This window comes from Trichosurus vulpecula, chromosome 2, assembly GCF_011100635.1.
Source record: "Trichosurus vulpecula isolate mTriVul1 chromosome 2, mTriVul1.pri, whole genome shotgun sequence".
Taxonomy (NCBI): Eukaryota; Metazoa; Chordata; class Mammalia; order Diprotodontia; family Phalangeridae; genus Trichosurus; species Trichosurus vulpecula.
Window position 1 is genome coordinate 239,763,885 of NC_050574.1, and position 20,154 is coordinate 239,784,038.

The 20,154-nt window shown below is 36.0% G+C and overlaps 1 protein-coding gene across 5 annotated transcripts in view; it reads right to left on the reverse strand.

The window, feature by feature from the left end:
• NCKAP1 (NCK associated protein 1) overlaps nt 1-20,154 on the reverse strand; it is a 127,400-nt gene that overhangs the window by 36,355 nt on the left and 70,891 nt on the right. For all 5 annotated transcript variants that reach the window (XM_036743510.1, XM_036743509.1, XM_036743508.1 and 2 more), the window contains 4 exons: nt 19,762-19,843; nt 18,093-18,151; nt 14,847-14,992; nt 6,578-6,710 (listed from right to left, as the gene is read on the reverse strand). In XM_036743510.1, the coding sequence (XP_036599405.1) occupies nt 6,578-6,710; nt 14,847-14,992; nt 18,093-18,151; nt 19,762-19,843 (420 nt within the window). The remainder of the gene's footprint in view (nt 1-6,577; nt 6,711-14,846; nt 14,993-18,092; nt 18,152-19,761; nt 19,844-20,154) is intronic.

Below are 20,154 nucleotides of genomic sequence, written 5' to 3' on the forward strand. Positions count from 1 at the left end.
GAGGGCTGTGCAAGGTCACTAACCTCACTTTATCCTCCAGAGCTATCTGGGTCCAGTGACCTGATATTCATCAGGATGACTGGAGATGACTCAGGGTGCAATGGGAGACCCTGACCCTTTCAGGTTAAGGTCTTTTCAGGTACTCACTCTGAGTGGGGTAATGCCTATTCAGTGAATAGGTCTCTAAGAAGTTAATCAAGGGATGGCTCCTTCAATCAAAATTAAAAAAAAAAAATCAAACTGAGAGGGGAAGACCCTCAGGGTTCCTAGCCAAAAGAGAAACAGTTACTATTTAGTATTTACATTCACTCAGTGCTAGGAGGGTAGGGACCTACTGTTCAATCTATGAGCTCCAGAGTGAACTGGGTTTAAGGGTATTTAAGAAAAGCTTGTTGAATGATCATGAGGAGAAAAACCCACTACTTAGAATACCCTTTGTATATTCCATAATTTTTCTGATATCCCTTTGATTCTAATCCTTGTTCCAAGGCCCTCAATGAATACCATCCTCAAAAAGACAAGTGTGTATTATTAGATCGAAGGCAGAAAAAATAAAGGAAAAAGAGAACTTAAAAGAAAAACAGATAATGACTTTGATGGGAAAAAACATTAAAAACAAAAGCGATACTTGGGGGAGGGGGGAATTTCCCATAATTAATTGCTGGGGAGGAACCTGCTTCTGGACCAAGGAAGGACTCAGGGATTGAAGAGAGGGGCTGCTCATTTACTCCAGGGGTTCAACATAAACAAGTCTCAACTTTCGAAGCTGTTCACTTCATTCACTGAGGTAGCTCAGGGCAGTGATAGGATCATGATAAAGGTTTTACCTAGGAGTGTGTAAAAACACAATCTGTTCGTCATCACTCCCTGCACTGGCTACACTTTCCTTCCTTATTCATCTTGGCCCCTTGGTGAACCAATTCATCTTCACACTGTTCTCTTGAGTTTTTTGCCCACTATGCTATTAAAGTCCTTCATAGCCTGGTCCCTTGCTTAACTTTTCCATCTTCTTACACCATAGTCCCCTCCACACACCTGTGACCTAGTGGCACTGGCCCCTTTGCTCTTTCTACCACACAACACTTTACTTCCATACTACTGATAATGTTTACCCTGGCTCTCCCCAATGCCTGGAACTCTTTCTGTCATTTCCATCTACTGGCTTCCTTTAAATCTCAAAGTCTCACATTCTGTAAGAAGCCTCTTTTATTTTAGTTCTTTTCCTCTGTTGATTACCTCCAATTTATCTTGCATTTATCTTGCGTGTACAAGGCTGTCTTAAGGTTTTTGTCCCATTAGGCTGTGAACTCCTTAGGAGTAGTGACTGGTTTGGGTTTTGTTTTTTTTTTTCTGTTTTTGTCTTTCTTTGTATCTCCAGGGCTCAGTACAGTTCCTGGCAAATACAGGCATTTAATAATGCTTATTCACTTGACAATCCCGTCTCATTTCTTCCTTTAAGGTTCAGCTTTTCTGTGAAGCTTTCCCTGATTCCTCCAGTTGTTAGTGCTCTCATCTTCCTGAAATCACCTTGAATTTACTTAATATCTGCATGTGAACAAGATTTCACTTTATAGTAGGTCCAAAAAGAAGTCATTCACCTGAATTCATTAGCTGAAGACCCTTAATGAAAGGAAATGAACTCTGAAGGCAATCCAATCCAATTTTGGATACCTGTCACAGTTAAGATTTTCCCTGCATGAAGCTTAAACTTGTCTCCTCACCAATGCCACTCATAACTCCTAACTTTACCCTCTGAGGGAAAGCAGAACAAATCTAATAAATGTGACATACTCTTCATTTAGAGCAGCGCTTAGTAAACTGTGGGTCACAACCCCATATGGGGTCTCAAAAAATCTGGCAACAGTAAAAGGTTTCTGGATATGAAATGACCAAAAATTAATTCAAAATTAAACTCGTAATGAATCCAAGGTATTTCTGGCAGCACTTGCCAGTGTTACATCAAGTAACATCACTGCAGCCTTGGTTCTGAACACAAAGCATGTGTACTTGCACGGTGCATGCCCTCATGCCACAAAATGCCAACAAATGCTGCCAAAACACAAAAAGGGGTCTTGAGGAGAAAAAGTTTACGAAGCCCTGATTTAGAGAGAACTGGTGGCCCAGTGAATAGAATACTGGGCCTGGAGTCAAGAAGACCTGAATTCAAATCCTGTCTCAGATACTTCCTAGCCATGTGACCCTGCGCAAGTCCTTTAACCTCTAATTACCTGGCAGAAAGATCCTTTGGATCCACTGGAAAAAAAAATGGCAAATCATTCCAGTATCTCTGACAAGAAAACTCCATGGACAGTTGGTCCACAGGGTCACACAGAGTTGGACACAATTGACTGACTGAACAATAACAACACGATTAATTTAAATTATAGTAATACGTCAAACTTGTTTACTTCACTAGATTGTAAACCTTTTACTGCCAGAAATCACATATTATTTAATTTTTTCTCTCTCAGCCTCTATTACATACAATACCTTATACAGCAAGCTCTCAGTAAATACATCTAATTATTTTGAGCTGGATAAATACAAAAGAGGAAAAAATGTAAACACATTTGCAAATATAAACATATTTGCAACAAATGGTTAAAGGCAAAATCCTGTTTTAAAAAATTCTTCTCAATAGTCACATCTTTCTGTTCATACTAATTTCCATCATATTTAGCTCACTCACCATGATATTCTTTAATCTCTTATTTTTACCTCTTCACCATTAGCCTTAACCCTAGTCAAGTATTCTTACCCGCCTCATCTCTCTTTGCTTTCCAGTTCTTCTTTATGTGTTATCTTCTCCATTAGAATATAAGCTTCTTGAAAATAGAAACTGTCTTTTTTTAATTGTATTTGTGTTTCCAGCATTTAAAAACAGTGCTGGCACAGAGTAAGTGCTTAACAAATTTTTTCCCTGCTTCCTTCTTGCTTATTTTCTCCCTCCCTACCCTACCCGATCTCTCATTGCTTTCATTATCAGAAGGTTGAACATAGTTATTTACAAAGACTACCTAACAAAGGCATACCAAGATGATAGACTGTCAGTGTACAAAATGTCCATAATGATGAGATGAGATCTCTGAAATATTTAAATAAATCTACTTCTAAAAATCATATTCCTAGTTTACTGCACCAAGAATTTTAAAATCAATTAACTCATCACTCCTCCCCTCTCTATTGAAACTACTGGAAAAATAAGCAAGAGTACACTGAGCACAGAAGCAGAATGAAGAAAAATTAAATTTACTTTTATGAAAATATTAGAAAACATCCTTAGCTGTACTCATCTCTACATTCATGATTCTACATGATTGAGAATAGGTGTTTAGGGGGCAGCTACATGGTGCAGTGAGTAGAGCACTGGCCCTGGAGTCAGGAGGACCAGAGTTCAAATCCGGCTTCAGACACTTGACACATGTACTAGCTGTGTGACCTTAGACAAATCACTTAACCTCAATTGTCCTGCCATCCCCCCTCAAAAAAAAAAAAAGAGTTGGTGTTTATTTGTGTGGAGAGAGAGTATGGAACATCTGTATTTTGTTTCTGGTGAGGGTGACTACGATGTTTAGCTTATATTACTTTCAAATTTTGCTATTATATATGAAATGTAGAATATAAATAAAGATAACAGATAATCAAGGAAACAAAAGTGAGGTCAAATAAAATAATTTTGGAACCATATTATCAAAATTAAATCATAGTCATCCTTTTGGTTAAGAATTACTAAAGTAAAAAAGGAAAAGTGACATTTTTCTGTCATATACTGTCACACAATTTGCTTAAGAATTTTAGGGAATTTTGGTTTGTAAGGGGGTTTGGCTATTTGTTAATAAGTATCTGTTCTGTCAAAAAAAAAATCTATCAATAAAAAAGTTTCATAGTATGAATTTAGTCCCTATAAAACAAATTGTATTCAAATGTTATTTTGCCTAGCAGCATATCTTTGTGAGAAACACTGTAAAATTTAAAAGACTGTATACATGTGCTATTGATAGTAATAGCCAATTAACTATGTGGATATCTATGCTTATATAGTTGAAAAGATCATTAGATCATCTAGTCTATTCCCCTCATTTTACTGATGAGAAAAATAAGGCCCAGTGAAGTAAAATGACTTGCCTAAGGTCAAACAGGTAGAGGAAATAGCAGAAACAGGATTTGAACACAGTTCCCTAAATCTAGGGACTATTACTTTTTTGTCTTTGTATCCCAATACCTGGTACTCAGCTAATACTGAATAAATGTCTGTTGATTGATCGGTTTCCACTGCATCACATTACCACCAAAAGGTTACTGACTTAACTTTTTAAAAAAATGGCTAGCTTATTAATGATTTGCTAAATCTACAAATAAATTGTGGCTAAACAAACTATAATATATACATACATGTATGAATGTAATGGAATGTTATTGTACTTAAGAAACAATTAAATAAACAATTTCTGAGGAAACTTGGAAGAATTTTATGAACTGATAGAGAGTTAAATAAATAGAACCAGGAAAACAATCTACACAATGATAACTGCATTACAGCGGAAAAACCATTTTCAAAATCTTTAAAATGTTGATCATCCCAATGATAAACCATGAGACACAAGAATGAACATGAAACACATCACTCACCTCATGACAGAGAGGTGATTAGCTTAAAATTAAAAACATACATATTTGGTCATGATTAACATGGGATTTTGCTTGGCCCAATAACTAGTTATATACCAAGGGATTTGTTTCAATTTTTTATTTATTTTTCAATTTGCTTTATAAAAAAGAGAGGAGTCAGTGAAGACAGATTAACCCTGTTATTTGAAAAATAAACTACTTTAAAAGATACTAAATTGTAGAGATTTTCAAAAGACAAGAGAACTAAAGTTTTATTGTTCTCCTTGTCACTAACAATTCTGTTTCACAAAGAATTTGTAAAGTTGTATCTACTATTCTAACATATATAAATGATCTTAGGGGTAGTGACTAGACCTGTGGTTTCATTGGTATGAGGACCTTTCTGGTGAGGAAACTTATCTTTCTGCAACTAATAGTCTTGGAGAGTTCTCTAAGGCACTGAGATGTTAAGTAACTTGCCATATGTTTCACATATGACATGTTTCATGGCACAGCCATATGTTTCAGAAGTAAAATTTGAACCCAGATCTTTCTGTTCACTTCGAGGCCAACTCCCTAAGGCTCTGTCTTTATGAATGATCTCATGGGGAATAGTTTTGTATTCTATACATTTTCTTAGTGTTCTCAACTCCTACTGAATTGTCCTGGCTTTTTTCACAATAAAATTTATATTCTGCAGCACCACGACAAACTCAAAAGAACACTGGGCCGAAGTTCAGACACCTAGCTTCTAATCCTAAGTTATGAGCCATAAGACTGCCCATCATCAGTGAGGAGGATTCAATTATATGTTCCTAAAGTACTTTCTAGCTCTTACATTTTATGACTCCAATATATAAATAAGGTAGACAGATGATACACATCTATTGTTTATTCATCCCCTAAAACATATGCTCCTCAAATGCAGGAACTATAGCTTATTCACCTTTATATCCCTAAAAACGTCTAATTCAGTGTCTTGACCATGTGCTGAGTGATACCAGGTGGTAAATACCATCTCTATATATTCACAGGATCATAGATTTAGAACTAAAAGGATCTCAAGAGGTACCTCTCATTTCATACATAAGAAAACTGTGGCCCAGAAATACTGTAATATGCCCAAGGTCATATGGGTCACACAATAGAACTGGAATTCAAAATCTCTGACTCCAAATCTAGAACTATTTCCACTGCCCTATTAGAGTCTATAGCTACTTCTCATATTAAAAGGCACGATCTCTCACTAAGAAAAAGCAGAAAAAAATAAGTAATAAGAAATGCTTTCTAGCTAATTGAACAATTCTTAAGTATTTTAATATATATGCTGGAAAAGAAAATAATTAAGATATTTAATTTTTAAAACTGAATAAATACAAATGTATTCAAAAGAATACTGGCCTTGGAGTCAGCAGACTTGGGTTTTATTCCAGATGGTCACAAATTAGTTGTGAGATCTTTGGCAAGTCATTTAGCCTGTCCTAGCCTCAGTATTTTTCCACCTACAAAATAAGTGGCTAGACTGGATGATCTCTAATGTTCTTTCCAACTGACATTCTACTGTTCTAAATGACTCCATTTCAAATAGCTTCCCAAAGTAGGTCAGTAACAGCTTTGGGAGATTCAAATGGGGATGAAGATAGTATATTATAAATGTAAAATAAGATATCCCTGGTAGGGGAGAGTTTGGACCTGTAATTTTATCTCATTTGTGTAGGTAACTCCCAGTGTGGACGATGTCTACACTGACATACTAGCAACTCAGTGGTAACTAAATTGCTAAGAGAATTGCTAGGCACTGAGAGGTTAACCCATGGACTTTTGGCTGATATGTATGAGGCAGAACTTGAAGTTTTGCCTTCCTGACACCAAAGCTAAGATGCCCTCATACCTACTCACCCACAGTTATAATAGTATCTATAAATATTAGTCATAGTCATCTACGTTATTTTAAAAAATAAGAAATTACCTCTTCTGGACATAGTTCATGTGTGCAACTCATAAAATGAGTACAAAGCAGTGGGAATGCAATTGAGTATCTTGATTGAGAGGGGAGTTCCAAACACTGCTGAAACATCTTCTCAAATGCACGACTATAAAAACTATATTAGGAAAAAATTAAAAGTTTGGATCAGAGTATATTGCAAATAACAAGGTTTGGAACAGCACATTTTAAACTGGCATGAATTATGAAAGTTATTATTTTGTAACATTTTATTCTGGGCATGCCACACAATTATTTATTTTTAAAAGAGAAACTCAGGATAAACCTCGAAGTCATAAAAATATTACCTATATGAAATTATAAAATACAAAATTTAGTGTACTAACAGTTTACATGAGAAATCACATGATATTTTATACATACTATTATGAAGAGGAGTATAAATACAGAAATTCCTCAAGCAGATTAAAACACCTATCCAGAAGTTACATAGCAAAATACAGCATTTCTGTGTATATATTTCAAATCCTACTGTTCCACTGACTACCATTTGAAATGGTATATATATATATACTGATTTTATTAATATTTCATAAAGCATATGCAAATTCAGGACTTAGAGGTTCATTATAAAATGGAACTTTGAAATTTCACAATTAACTCTTCAGGAAAACCTTGCTTCATCAATTTCATAAGTTGAAATTTTCATACATTAACTCACCTTTTATCACAGTACACTTATAGTAGTTGACGCATTTCTAAAATCTACAACATAGAGTCAGTTGTGTAGCTCTATTCCTCAAGTTTTCAACGTCTTAAAGCACCAAAAGCAACTCCGGTTTTTACAAATCCATGTTTAGCTCACATTAATGGCAAGCATTTACAGAGTACTTCAAGAATGGACAATAAACCATTTATGAGATCTTGGAAGGCTGTGCAATTTCTCTACTTCATTCTTTGCTTATGTTGGTATATTTTCATGTTGCAACTATCTTTGTGACAGGCTGTTTATAGAAAAAGATGGTAGCATGGCAAAATGGAAAGAGTCCTGAGCTTAAGAGTCACAGGATTGAAATGCTATCTCAGACACTTGGTTGTATAACCATGGGCAAGTCACCCTGGACTCGGCATACTAAACTATCCAATCTTGATAGAGAGAATCCCTTGGTTTTAATCACCTTCACAGAAGATCAGCTTTCTAAAGAAGCTAAAAGTTATCAGTTTTTGGTTTCCCAGCTGGTATCCCATGTGAATGTGGGAGAAATAGACAAACCAAATGGCAGAGTAGGGATATTATGCTGAAAGTGGAATATCCAGTATTCAGAGCAAAGGATGCCTGCCATTATGAAGTAAAGACTTAGAGACCTCAGAGAGGATGAAAGGCTTTTTATTGAGTCATTTTCAGTCGTGTCTCACTCTGTGGCCCCATTGAGGGTTTTCTTGGCAAAAATATTGGCATGGTTTGCCATTTCCTTCTCCAGCTCATATTACAAATGAGGAAAGTGAGGCAAACAGGGGTAACTGATTTGCCCAGGGTCACACAACCAGTCTGAGGCTAGATTTGAACTCATGAAGACGAGTCTACCTGCCTCAAGGCCCAGCACTCTACCTAGTGCATCATCTAACTACCTAATGAAACAACAGGCATTTACTTAAGAACAGGATGCGGCAGGCATTATCCAAGGCACTTAAGATAAAACAGACAAAAATGAAACAGTTGCTCCCAATAAGGATCTTACATTCTACTGGAGAGGCAATAAACATAAAAGCAAAAATACACACAAGATCAATTTGAGGGAGTACTAGCAACTTGGGGAATGAGGAAATGCTTTATGTGAAAGGTGGTTCCTGAGGTGAGATGTTAAGGAAATGAAAATTTTTAAGAGGTAGAAGTGATGTGGAGAGGCATTCAAGTTGGCAAAAAAAAAAAAAAAGTATGGAGACAAGAGACTGGAATGTCCTATGTGTGGAGAAGAAAGTAGGCCAATTTGTCCATATCAATAAGTGACAGAGTACAAGAAGTCAACATATAAAAAGAATGGAAAGGTAGCTTAAGGCCAAATTATGAAGGATTTTAGATGCCAAAGGAAGATACTTATATTGATCTTCGAGGTAAAAAGGAGCCACTGATATCTATTGAGTAGGAAAGGACATAGTCTTCAGTAGTTTTGCATAGGATGGACTGGAAAGCAGGTGAGGGAAACCGGAGGTAGGGAATCCAAAAAGAAGGCCACTGCAATAGTTCAGGCAATAAGTGTGAGGGCTGTGAACTCAAGTGGTGATTATGTGAACAGAGAAAAGAGGACATATGCAAGAGATACTGAAGAGGTAGAAGTGACTAGATTTGGCAGTTGATTGGATTACTTGAGGTGATGGAGAGAGAAGAATAACAAACTTACAATAATACAAGAAATAAAATTGCCCTTAAGTGTTAGAACAAGAGGGGAAAGTAGAAATAGAAAAAAATCCAATGATCACTGCCTAAAAGAGATCCTATGATGAAAAACTATAGGAATATCATAGCTAGATTCCAAACCCCAGCTCCAGAAGAAAATACTACAAGCAACAAGAAAAAACAATTAAAATATGGCAGAGCCACAATTAGAATCACACAAGACATAGCAGCAGTTACATTAAAAGACCACAGGTCTTAGAACACTATACACTGAAGAGCAAAACAACTGGGGTTACAGCCAAAAATATCATCCCTAGCAAAGTTAAGTATAATCCTGAACAAAAAAAAAAAAAGGATATTTAGTGAATTGCTAGCCTTTCAGGATTTTGTTGCAAAAAGACCTAAAATCAATAGAAAATTTGACATACAACATCTAAGAGAAATATAAGGTAAACATCAAAGACTAATTACAAATGTACTCAAAAAGGACAGACAATTTATTTTTTATAAGAGGAAATGTAAATTTTATGTCTAAGATTGTTGTTAGTAATTGGGTAGTTGGAAAGAAAGATTACTAGGGCTAAATACGATGTGATACTAAAAAGTAAAATCTCTAGGAAAAGTTGAAAAGAGTAAGTATTTTATATAAGTGAGTACAAGAGGAAGAACTGATGCAGAGGAATTAGATGGCGGAGGAGGGCTGGTAGTTCTGAACATATACATATGTATTTCTCTCTCTCTCTCTCTCTCTCTCTCTCTCTCTCTCTCTCTCACACACACACACACACACACACACACACACACACACACACACACAGTGTCCGTAAAGTCCATGTGCAATTTAAAACAGTAGTAACTCTGTAACTATATGTGATAGAAAGGAATCTGTAACAAGGATTAGAATGCTTGATGTATCTAGTTATTTTTTGTTTATTTTTAGAAATTCAACTTAAAAATTACTTATTTTTCAGGATTACTCTTGACCCATGGCTTCACTAGAAGAGAAAGTAAATTGTGTTCTTTGGTTGGCTGAACTAAAATCAACCACCGTTGTCCAAAGAAGGTTTAGGACCCAATACAAGAAAGAAGCACCGCATAGGAATTCCATATCCAAGTGGATGAAAACATGTGATGTAATTGCTGGCATGATTGAAAATCAGCTTGAAAATGTTTTCTACAAACTACAGAATCATATTACCCTTTGTATTAATAATGATGGTGGACATGTTGAAAATTAACAAGAACAATGAAAAAATTAAGTGTTTCTTCTTTCTTTGGCTATATGTATATATATGTGTATGTGTGTGTGTGTGTGTGTGTGTGTGTGTGTGTGTGTGTGTGTATATAGCTATAAATATATATATATATTTGGCTATATATATATATTATATATATATATATAACACACACACACACACGCACACACAGAGGAGTCTTCTAAATTCAGAAAGAAATAAAAGGCTAAAGGGATGGGGAGAGGATATGGGAGAGATTTCAGGTTGGGAGGGAGAGGGGTAAGGGAAGATCTTTCTTGTGGGGAGGGGGTAGATCAAGTAATAGGAGGGCAAATTAGCACGTAGAAGTAAAGCAGAAGAGTCAGGAAGAATAGGAGATACAAACAAACATAATAAGGATCAGGAGTAGAATTTATTAAGAAAAAAGTCAGGGGTAGTAAACATGATCTCAGACAAAGTTAATGCTAAAGTAGATTTAATCAAAAGAGAAAAATTGGGAAACTACACTACATGTCAGCCATATTAATCAATATTGCTTTAGATTATGAAAGTTGGAATATTGTTGTGGTATAGGAAATGATGAGAGCTGGCAGATCTAGAAAAATATGGAAAGACTTGGACCTATGAAGGAAGATGCTATCCACCCTTAAAGGAACAGAATACCAACAAGTATAGTACAGTCTGACATAGATGCATATGAATGTAAATGTCTATATATGAATATAGATATCTAAGTATATGCATGTATATGCATGTATAGATATATATAAATTTATATAGACACAGATATAGTTTGTATTTGTATGTGTGTGTCTGTGTGCATATAAAAATATATTCATGCTTAATTGTAGCCTTCTTGGGGGAGGGAGTGGAGGAAGAGGGGAAAAAATAACAACAAAAAAAAAGTGCACAGCAGAGAACAAAAGAAAACTTTAAAGGGAAGCAAAGAATAGATGGACAGCTCTGAATCCAAGTAACATTTATCATATAGGCTTTCTTGAAATGGAAATTTATTGCTGTATATTTTGAATCCTCTCTTACAGTCTCTGCTGTGCACATCGCAATTTTTTTTCACCTTTTATTTTGTATTTAAGCTTTAGTATTTAATACCTTCCTTTTTCTTTTCTTACTGCGTATTTAAGTTTAAAATAAATAAATTTTTAAAAAAATAACAAACCTAGGTGACTGGAAGGATGGTGGTACTCTTGACACAAAAAGAGAAGGTAAAAAAGCAGGGTGGGTTTTTTTTTTCTATTTTTAGAATGAGTTCAGTTTAAACATATGTTTAATTTGAGATACCTGAATAGCTAGGTGGCACAGTGGATAGATAGGGTACTGGGCCTGGAGTCAGGAAGACCTGAGTTCATATCCGACCTCAGGCACTTACTAGCTATGTGACCCTGGACAAGTCACTTAATACTGTTTATTGCAGTTTCCACATCTGCAAAATGAGTTGGAGAAAGAAGTGGCAAACCACTCCAGAATCTTTGCCAAGGAAATCCCAAATGCTATTTGCCTACAGGCAAAGATATCCAAAAGGCAGTAGGTGATATAAAATTGAGGGAATCTAGGAGAGAGAGCAGGGCTAGATATACAGATCTAGAAATCAACTGCATAGATAACTGAATCCATGGAAGTTGATAAGACTATCAAATAAGAGTACAGACAGAGAGAGGAAAAGGCCCAGGACATATTTGGGGAGAACACCTACTGTCAGTGGGCAAGACATGAAAAAAAAAATAGCAAAAGAGATTGCAAAGGAATAGTCAAGTAGGAGATCTAAGAGAAATCAGTGTCATAAAAACCAAGAGAGGAGAAAGTATCTTCAGAGAAAAGAATGATCGACATTTTCAAACATCAGAAGTCAAGATGGATGAGGACTGAGATGAGGTCTTTAGATTTGGCAAAGAGATCACTTGTAATTTTGGAGACAGAGTAATTTCAAGTGAACAATGAATGAGGTCAGAAGCCAGACTGAAGAAGATTTAGAAAGGAATAAGAGGAAAGGAAATGGTGGCACCTAGTATAGATGGCTTTTTCAAGGATTTCTGCCATGCAAGAGACAGAGGAAGATTGCTGCTGGGATGATCAAGTGAGTGTTTTTAGAAGATGGGATGGGGGACATAGGCACAAAAGTAGGCAGCAGGGAAGTAACCCATAGATAAGGAAAGACTGATGATTAAAGAGTGGAATCGTAAGCGCCTTCTGACTAAGCATTGTTTCATTCTTTGTACTTGTATCCGCAGTGCTCAGCACAGGTCCTGGCACACAGCAAGCATTTAATAAATACTTGATTCATTGGGAACAATAACAGAGGTAATCTTCTAGAAAAGATAGGAAGGGGATAAATCAATGGTTCACATATAGGAGCTGGTCTTAGCAAGAGTAAGGGTCATCTAATCAGCCAAGACCAGAGTGACAGAAAAGACAGTGGGGGAAGACGTCTAACATAAATAGCAAATAGTATTTTATGCTGCAGAGATCAAAAAGGATTAAAGACTGAGAAAAGGTCACCAGATTTGTCGATTAAGAGATGGCTGGTAACTTTGAGAGAATAGAGATGAGCTTAGAAATCAGACTGTAGGGGCAGCTAGGTGGCGCAGTCAGTAGAGCACCGGCCCTGGAGTCAGGAGGACCTGAGTTCAAATCCGGCCTCAGACACTTGACACATGTACTAGCTGTGTGACCTTGGGCAAGTCACTTAACCCCAACTGCCCTGCCAAAAAGCAAAAAAAAAAAAAAAAAAAAAAAAAAGAAATCAGACTGTAAATGCCTGAAGAGGGAGAGGAGGGAGAGGAAAGAAAGCAGAGGCGACACATGTAATACCATCCTACCACCTCCTCAAGTATCTCCTCCCTCTCTCCCCCACCCCGCCCCTGCCAAAAAAGGAGTCTGGCTATGAAAGGGAAGAAAAATATACGGCTGAGGGGAATAGTATGATCTATTGAGAGCTGGGGGAGATGTGGGTGTTCACAGGTAGTAGACAGATCCAGCAGACTGGGAAAGACTGAAGAATGGAGAGAGGGGAATATTGTGGAAACAATACGCTGGAGAAGACAGGGGTAGATGGGATCAGGATACACAAAGTAAGCTTGGCCTTAGAATGCAGGGTTAACCTCTTCATCAGAGACTGGAATAAAGGAAGAGAGAGTAGGAGATGATATCAAGGGGCTTTCAGGAACAAAGTTAGCAGAGGAAGCTCATGGTGAATTCCCTTCCTCCCTAAACTACCCTGTACTCATTTATATCTTTTCTGTACATATTTATTTCAATTCCCTAAGGACAGGGACTGTTTCATTTTTGTCTTTGTACTCTTAGCACTTAGCAGAGTACCTGGCAGCCCCCTCATCCAAGCTGGTGCCAAGGTTGGTCAATTTTACCTTCGCAACATTTCTTGAACACATTTCTCTCTTTTGACACTGCCACCACCTCTCACCTGGACTATTGCAATAGCCTACTTGTAGGTCTATTTGCATCAAGTCTCCCTCCACTCCAATCCATATTCTATTCAGATAGACACCAAAGTGATTTTCCTAAAGGACAGGTCCAACCATGTCACCCCATACCCCATACTTAATAAACTCCAGTGGTACCCTATCACCTCCAGGATCAAATACAAAATCCTTTGGCATTCAAAGCCTTTCATAACCTAGCCCCCTCCTACACCTTACTACTCAATACATACTCTTTCATCTAGTGACACTGGCTAGAGTTCCACGAACAAGATACTACATTTCTCTGCCCTGGGATTTTCTCTGGCTGTCCCCCGTGCCTAGAACACTCTGCCCTCCATCTACCCACTTCCTTGACTTCCTTAAAGTCTCAACTAAAATCCCATCTTCTACAGGAAGCCTTTCCCAACTTCTCTCAATTCTAGTGGACTTTCCCTCCATTAATCATTGCCTATTTAATCTGTATATAGCCTGCTGTGTATGTATTTGTATCCCCAATGGTTAGCATAGTTTCTGGCACATAGCGGGCACTTAATGGGAGACAACAGACAGAGAGAGACAGCATGCGCACATGTGCCTGTGCGCTATGCTCCTTGAGAGAAGAGACTTTCATTTTTGTTTCTATCGCCCTATACCAGGCACAGTATCTTGTATAAGAAATACTTACTAATATTTTAAAACAGAAATGAATTGGCAAATTCCCTAAAGCATATTCTACTAAGCACATACTTTTGTTCACTTTAGACCTGAATCATTTCTTTTACCTATACCATGTATGTGGTGACATGGCTAACACCAACTTTCTCTAAGCATGCTTATCTTGAATGATCCCTTTCTCCAGATTATCAGAATCTGTACTCCCTAGCTCCCTTACTACTGGTTGAGTTAAGCTGACAGGAACACCTGGAGAGCCCTTAAACACTTCTTGTCCTCATACACTTCTGAGCAACCAGCCACTAACCATACTTGAGAGCACTGCCATCCTGAGGCAGACCTTGTGAGGCCATACGTTGTTAAAAATTTTTTTTTAATAATAGCACAGGCATTCAACAACATCAGCATTGTCTCATTCCCTTCAGTAATGAAACACTGTCAAATCACCAGTTTCATTATTATTAAATTTATAAAAAAGGCTAATGCAAAAACAATTGAGAAAATTATATTTTAGATACCCCATATTTTAAAAACAGAAAATGAAATTTAAAACATACCAAAATATAGAGAGATCTGAGGTTTCCACCAACATTTCCACCAAAGAATCTACCATTTTTGTATGGAAAATGATAGTATTCATCATTTTTCCAAGTTCCCTGTGATCAGCGAGGCCTAGAGAAGCCTTAGAAACACTTGTGTATGCCTAAAAAAGGACAATATTTTGTTCAGTCAATTATTTTGATAATTATAATTGTATAGTACAACTTAAACACTCACTGAGGGCATAGGGTATATTACCATCATTAGAAAAAATTCCAAAATATATCCTGACAATAACATTACCCAGACTGCTCAATTTACTTAGAAATTCAATCTCCTTAATGATATAACTTCTAAAATAAATATACCAGAACATTACTCTCTATGGAATAAAATCCTGAAAAAATGTATTTATCATGGTCCCCTTAAATAACTTGAATTTCATGTAGATCTTATCATAAATCAGATTCACTAACATCAAAGTTTCATGACATAGACAGTATAATATTGAGGCAGTATATTGCACATAAAAATTCTCAGCGTGTGTCAAAATGTTTGTTGACACACTTGAAAACTTAAGGCTTATACTAATAGCTTAAATTAATGTATCATTTTTAAGATTACTAAGCACTTTATGTACATTACTTCATTTGAGGTTAACAACTCTGTAAATTAGATACTCTAGGTTTTATTAACCCCATTTTCCAGATGAAGACCCTAAAGTTCAGATGTTACATAGGTAATGAATATCAGAGAAAGAATTCAAAACCAGGGCTCTGAACAATTCATATCCAGTATTCTTTCCATTACATTATGTAGCCTCATGTAGAAAGACAGAAGCTGTCTGGTGCTTGCTTATTAGCTCAACTACCCAATATTTAGCAGTCAACTTACCCAAAAAGAAAAATCAATAAATCATTTATTAAATGCTTGCTGTGTGCCTGGGACTAGGTTAAGTGTTGGAGATATAAATAAAAAGAAAAAAGTCCCTGTATTCAAAGATTTTAAAATATAATGGCGGTAGACAACATATAAAAACTATACAAGATAAACAAGAGATGGAAAGTAACCATCCAACTTAGCTGTTTAGCTCATAGCTAGACTTGACTCCACATGTCAGAGACTGAACTAGTCTCTACTATTTGATTAGGTATTTTACTTCATTTTAGTGTTCTTTTAAAACAAACAATAAAAACATGTTATAGTAACAAAGGCCAGGCAACAGCCAACAACATGATTTGGATGAACAAATGTCATATATGTGCATAAATGAATACAAAACGTGATGGCTACCATAAGCCTGGCCCTGAGGTCATTTTCCCTTTCTCAAAGCAACAACTGGCACCCTATCTTCTTTTCCTCCTCTATCCTTGGCTTCTATTAGCACTTGAAAATTCAGAGATGCTTCCTTAAACCCTCAAGCTTCCCAATTTCTCAGCTTCCTTAAATTCCATTCATTTCCTACTCTGCTTCACCTCAGCCACACATAGGGAGGATGACACACTCAGTCTCAATTACCAATCAAGGTTCCACTTCCTTAGCTGGAAATTGATATTCTTCAATCTGACCTTAATCTCCCATCATGCCTGTTATCACACTACTCTTAAATCTATGAGCTTCATTCTCACTGAGATCTCCAATCTTTCCACCTCTTAAGACTTACTCAGGCAATCAGCCATTCTATGAGCTAATTTTCTCCCCTTTTCAGTCTCAAATCTGTAGTTAATCATTTCAAAGCTACATAATCATCAGCTCTCAACTACTTCTCACTTCAAGCCTATCACCACTCATCTCTTGCTAAACGTTAGCCTTAGATTATCTCAACTACCTGTACCTCTCTTGCTTCTATCCATAGGCTGCAGAAGAGAGGTGGAAAAGTCAACAATTCCAATCAAACCTATGTTAAGAGCTTCTGGCTGTGAAAAATTATCATCATTTCTTAGATGTTTAACTGATACAATGCAGCTATCATAATGAAGATTAAATCACCTTAATTAAACCACATTTAATCTCTTTGTCAAGCGGAGAAGCTTGGAAGCAAACATGTTTGAAGAACAAGCTCATTTGCTGAATATATGAAGGATGAATGAAGGCTGAAAGCAGTACTGCTTCCCCAAACTTGAAAAGCAACAAAATAATAACTTCATATTATAAAAATTCATGTTATTCGATTTAACCTGGGCCCTCACTGCAGGAAGATAGCCTTTACTCACTGATTTCCTATCCCTATCCCTATCCCTATCTCATAAAAGATTTCATTATCTTAAATAATGCCTGCTTAAAATTCATTAAGCCAAGATAACTTCAAAAAAATTTTTGTCAACTGGATTTCTTTTCTAAGGCCTATGAAGTATTTTATCAAGCTTTATCTTATATGCATTCCAAACACGATAACCTCTGTGAAAAAATGTATTCTGGTTTTTGAGAGGAGTTAATACTAGGCCACAGTTTCCTCTAATAATGAGAACTTTTATCAGACTATTTACGAGAAGGTTTAACAATATAAGAAGTTGCTTCAGCCAACAGTAAAAATTTGAGACCTTTAGGGTGCGAATTCAAAACATCTTTATAAAGAAAGATAAATATTTAATTTTGTGTCTTATTATTTTTAATCCAAACAACCATTTATGTAAAGTTGAAAACACATTTTTGATACAATCATTTGATTGACTAATTTAAATTTTAAGACTAAAAAATGTTTATTTTACATATTCCTGCAGAACACTGACTTGTAGAATCACAGAATCCCAGCACCAAAAGAGACCCTCACTGGCCATCTAGACAAACTTGCACGTGAGCAAGAATTTACAATGTGAAGATCTTCAATGAAGAAAAACCAACTAACCGCCAAAGGCAATTCATTTCACTCTTAGATAGTTCTCATTGTTAGGAATGTTTTCCTTCTATCAAGTCAAAATTTGCCTCTTTGGAATTGCTACCATTATTCTAGTCTACTAGAGACATTCCAATTTGAAATGAAACCATTAATAACTCCTATGGGTCTGGTTACTTGCACAGCTCCAAGACTACTTAATTGCACTATCATCTAACCCACATTTCTCTATCTTTTGCACAAGAAGTATATTATGTTAATATAGTAGAGTCATTCAGTGCCCACTCAGGAACACTTAATAATTATATTCCAATTGTTCTTAATGGCATACATGAACTTCTCTTAAAAATTTTCACCCATATAATAAACATAATCTGGGCTAATCAACAAGCAAAAGTGAACTGAAAATCAAAATTTAAATCATTCTTACCTGCAATCTAAACCAGTCTAATCTCATCCCTCGAAAATCAAATACTTCCCCATCTTCAACTGTATTAAGATGGAAAAAAGTACAAAGTAAATCAGCATTTTCAAGATATACATGTGAAAGTTTTTTTTCTAATTTTTCTGGGATCAAACTTGTGTTTTCACTGGTCTCCCAGCAAGGTATTAGGAGTTTCCTAATAAGGTAATTTCCTTTATCAATATAAATTTGTAACTATTCTGTAACCAATATTCTTAGTTGTCTGGGGCATCAAGAGTTAAGTGACTTGTCCACAGTCTCTATTTTCTTATTCCTGATTATTCACCATACCATGCTGCTTCCCTAAAAAAAAAAAAATCTATTTTTGATGTTAATATCAGAAATGTTTGTAAAATTCTACAATACTAAATACTAAATTTTTATAAAAACCGATCATTTTAAAGGAAGGAGTCACATAGTCTTTCTTGTGTTCTATTAAAATAAACACACACAACGGAAGTATATTTATTATAGGATGCTTTGTATAATTAAACTTCATTAGATTTCCTAATCATGAAATTAGTTGAACCTATAGACAATGTCTTAATACTTAAGACTTGTACCATCCCTTTTCAAAACTTTTTGAAAGCTAAATAACTAATTTGATATAATGAAGATATACCTGAACACTAGAAAGATCAAATTCATTAGCATGAGCAATTCCCATTGGGAATTAACTTTTCTAACTTATGTCAAACAAGCAATCACAATGTCATGAGTCTTATGTAAAAAACAGGTTTATTACAAGAGAAATGAATGTGGAATCCAAAAAGTTCACAGTCCTTACAAAAGGTTGCCTATTTAAGATAGTACAAAAAAAGGAAGAGAAAATACATATCTCCACCTGTGGCATGGGAGGTGAAAAGCACAATAAAGGCAGAAAAGGACAAAACCCCTCCTGAAGGAGATGAGCAAGGTAACAGCAAAAGCTGCATTCTTTTCCCGTGGTAATAGCCAGACTATGAAGATAGGAGACCCACTTATCTGCAAAGGACTCAGATGCACAAGCACTTTCCCAGCCTGGCAGAAACTGGCTGGTACTTGTCTTGCCTCCCAAAAAGATAGAGGGAACCCAGCTTGGGTGCAAACAACAAATTATGTCAGCTGAGGGCTGGGGAGGAGGGAAGGTTGTCCTTGATAAATTCAGGGCTTCCTGTATGCTTTTAGTCTAGTATTTCTGGAAAATATAGCAACTCAAAAAGACAAGTTCAGGGGACCCATTAACAGCCCTTAACACTTATTAGTAAAGTCTGAACACAGCTCTCCCCATCCCCTAACCCTTCATGTGGTTCATTATACCACATTGCCTCCATAAAGCAGGTAGATTAAAATTTAAATATCCAATTTATTACAATATGTCCACCAAATTGTCTTTAGCTTTTCTTGCTTTAAAAAAGGTAAAGAACAATCAATTCTTGTTGAATTAGTAAGAGAGGATTTTCTTCAACATAATCACATAATACCTATTTTATTTATATCTCTTTCTCATAGGAGAAAAAAGGAAAAACAAAGCAGAGTAGACCAAACATCTAAAAATAATCTTATAAATACGAAGTAATCTTAAGGAAATCAGACTTGAAAACAATTAAAGCTCTTAATGAAGTTTTCTAGATTTCATCCTTATTAGATCTATTACCTTGTTTTACACTTAGGGAAGTCATAGTATTAACAAAGGAGGACATGATGATTGATTCATCTTCAGGGCACACTGAAAGATTCTGAAATGAAACCAGGAAAAGCCAATGCATAATTTAAATATTTAAATAAATAACCACATGAAAAATAGTATGTCTGGTAATTGGCACATAAAGGGTAATTTAAATTGGCTTTAATAAAGAATCCAAACTTTTCCCTCCAATATATTAAGATCAATCACATTCAAGTTTAAAATAATAACTCTGAAGCTATCAGTTTAGTGATTTAACAAATGACCAATGTGAGTCACATAATAGCTAAGAGATCTGTTTTGTCACTATAAAAACTCATGTATTTCTGAAGGAACAGAAACTGTAACAAAAACCAGAAGTCA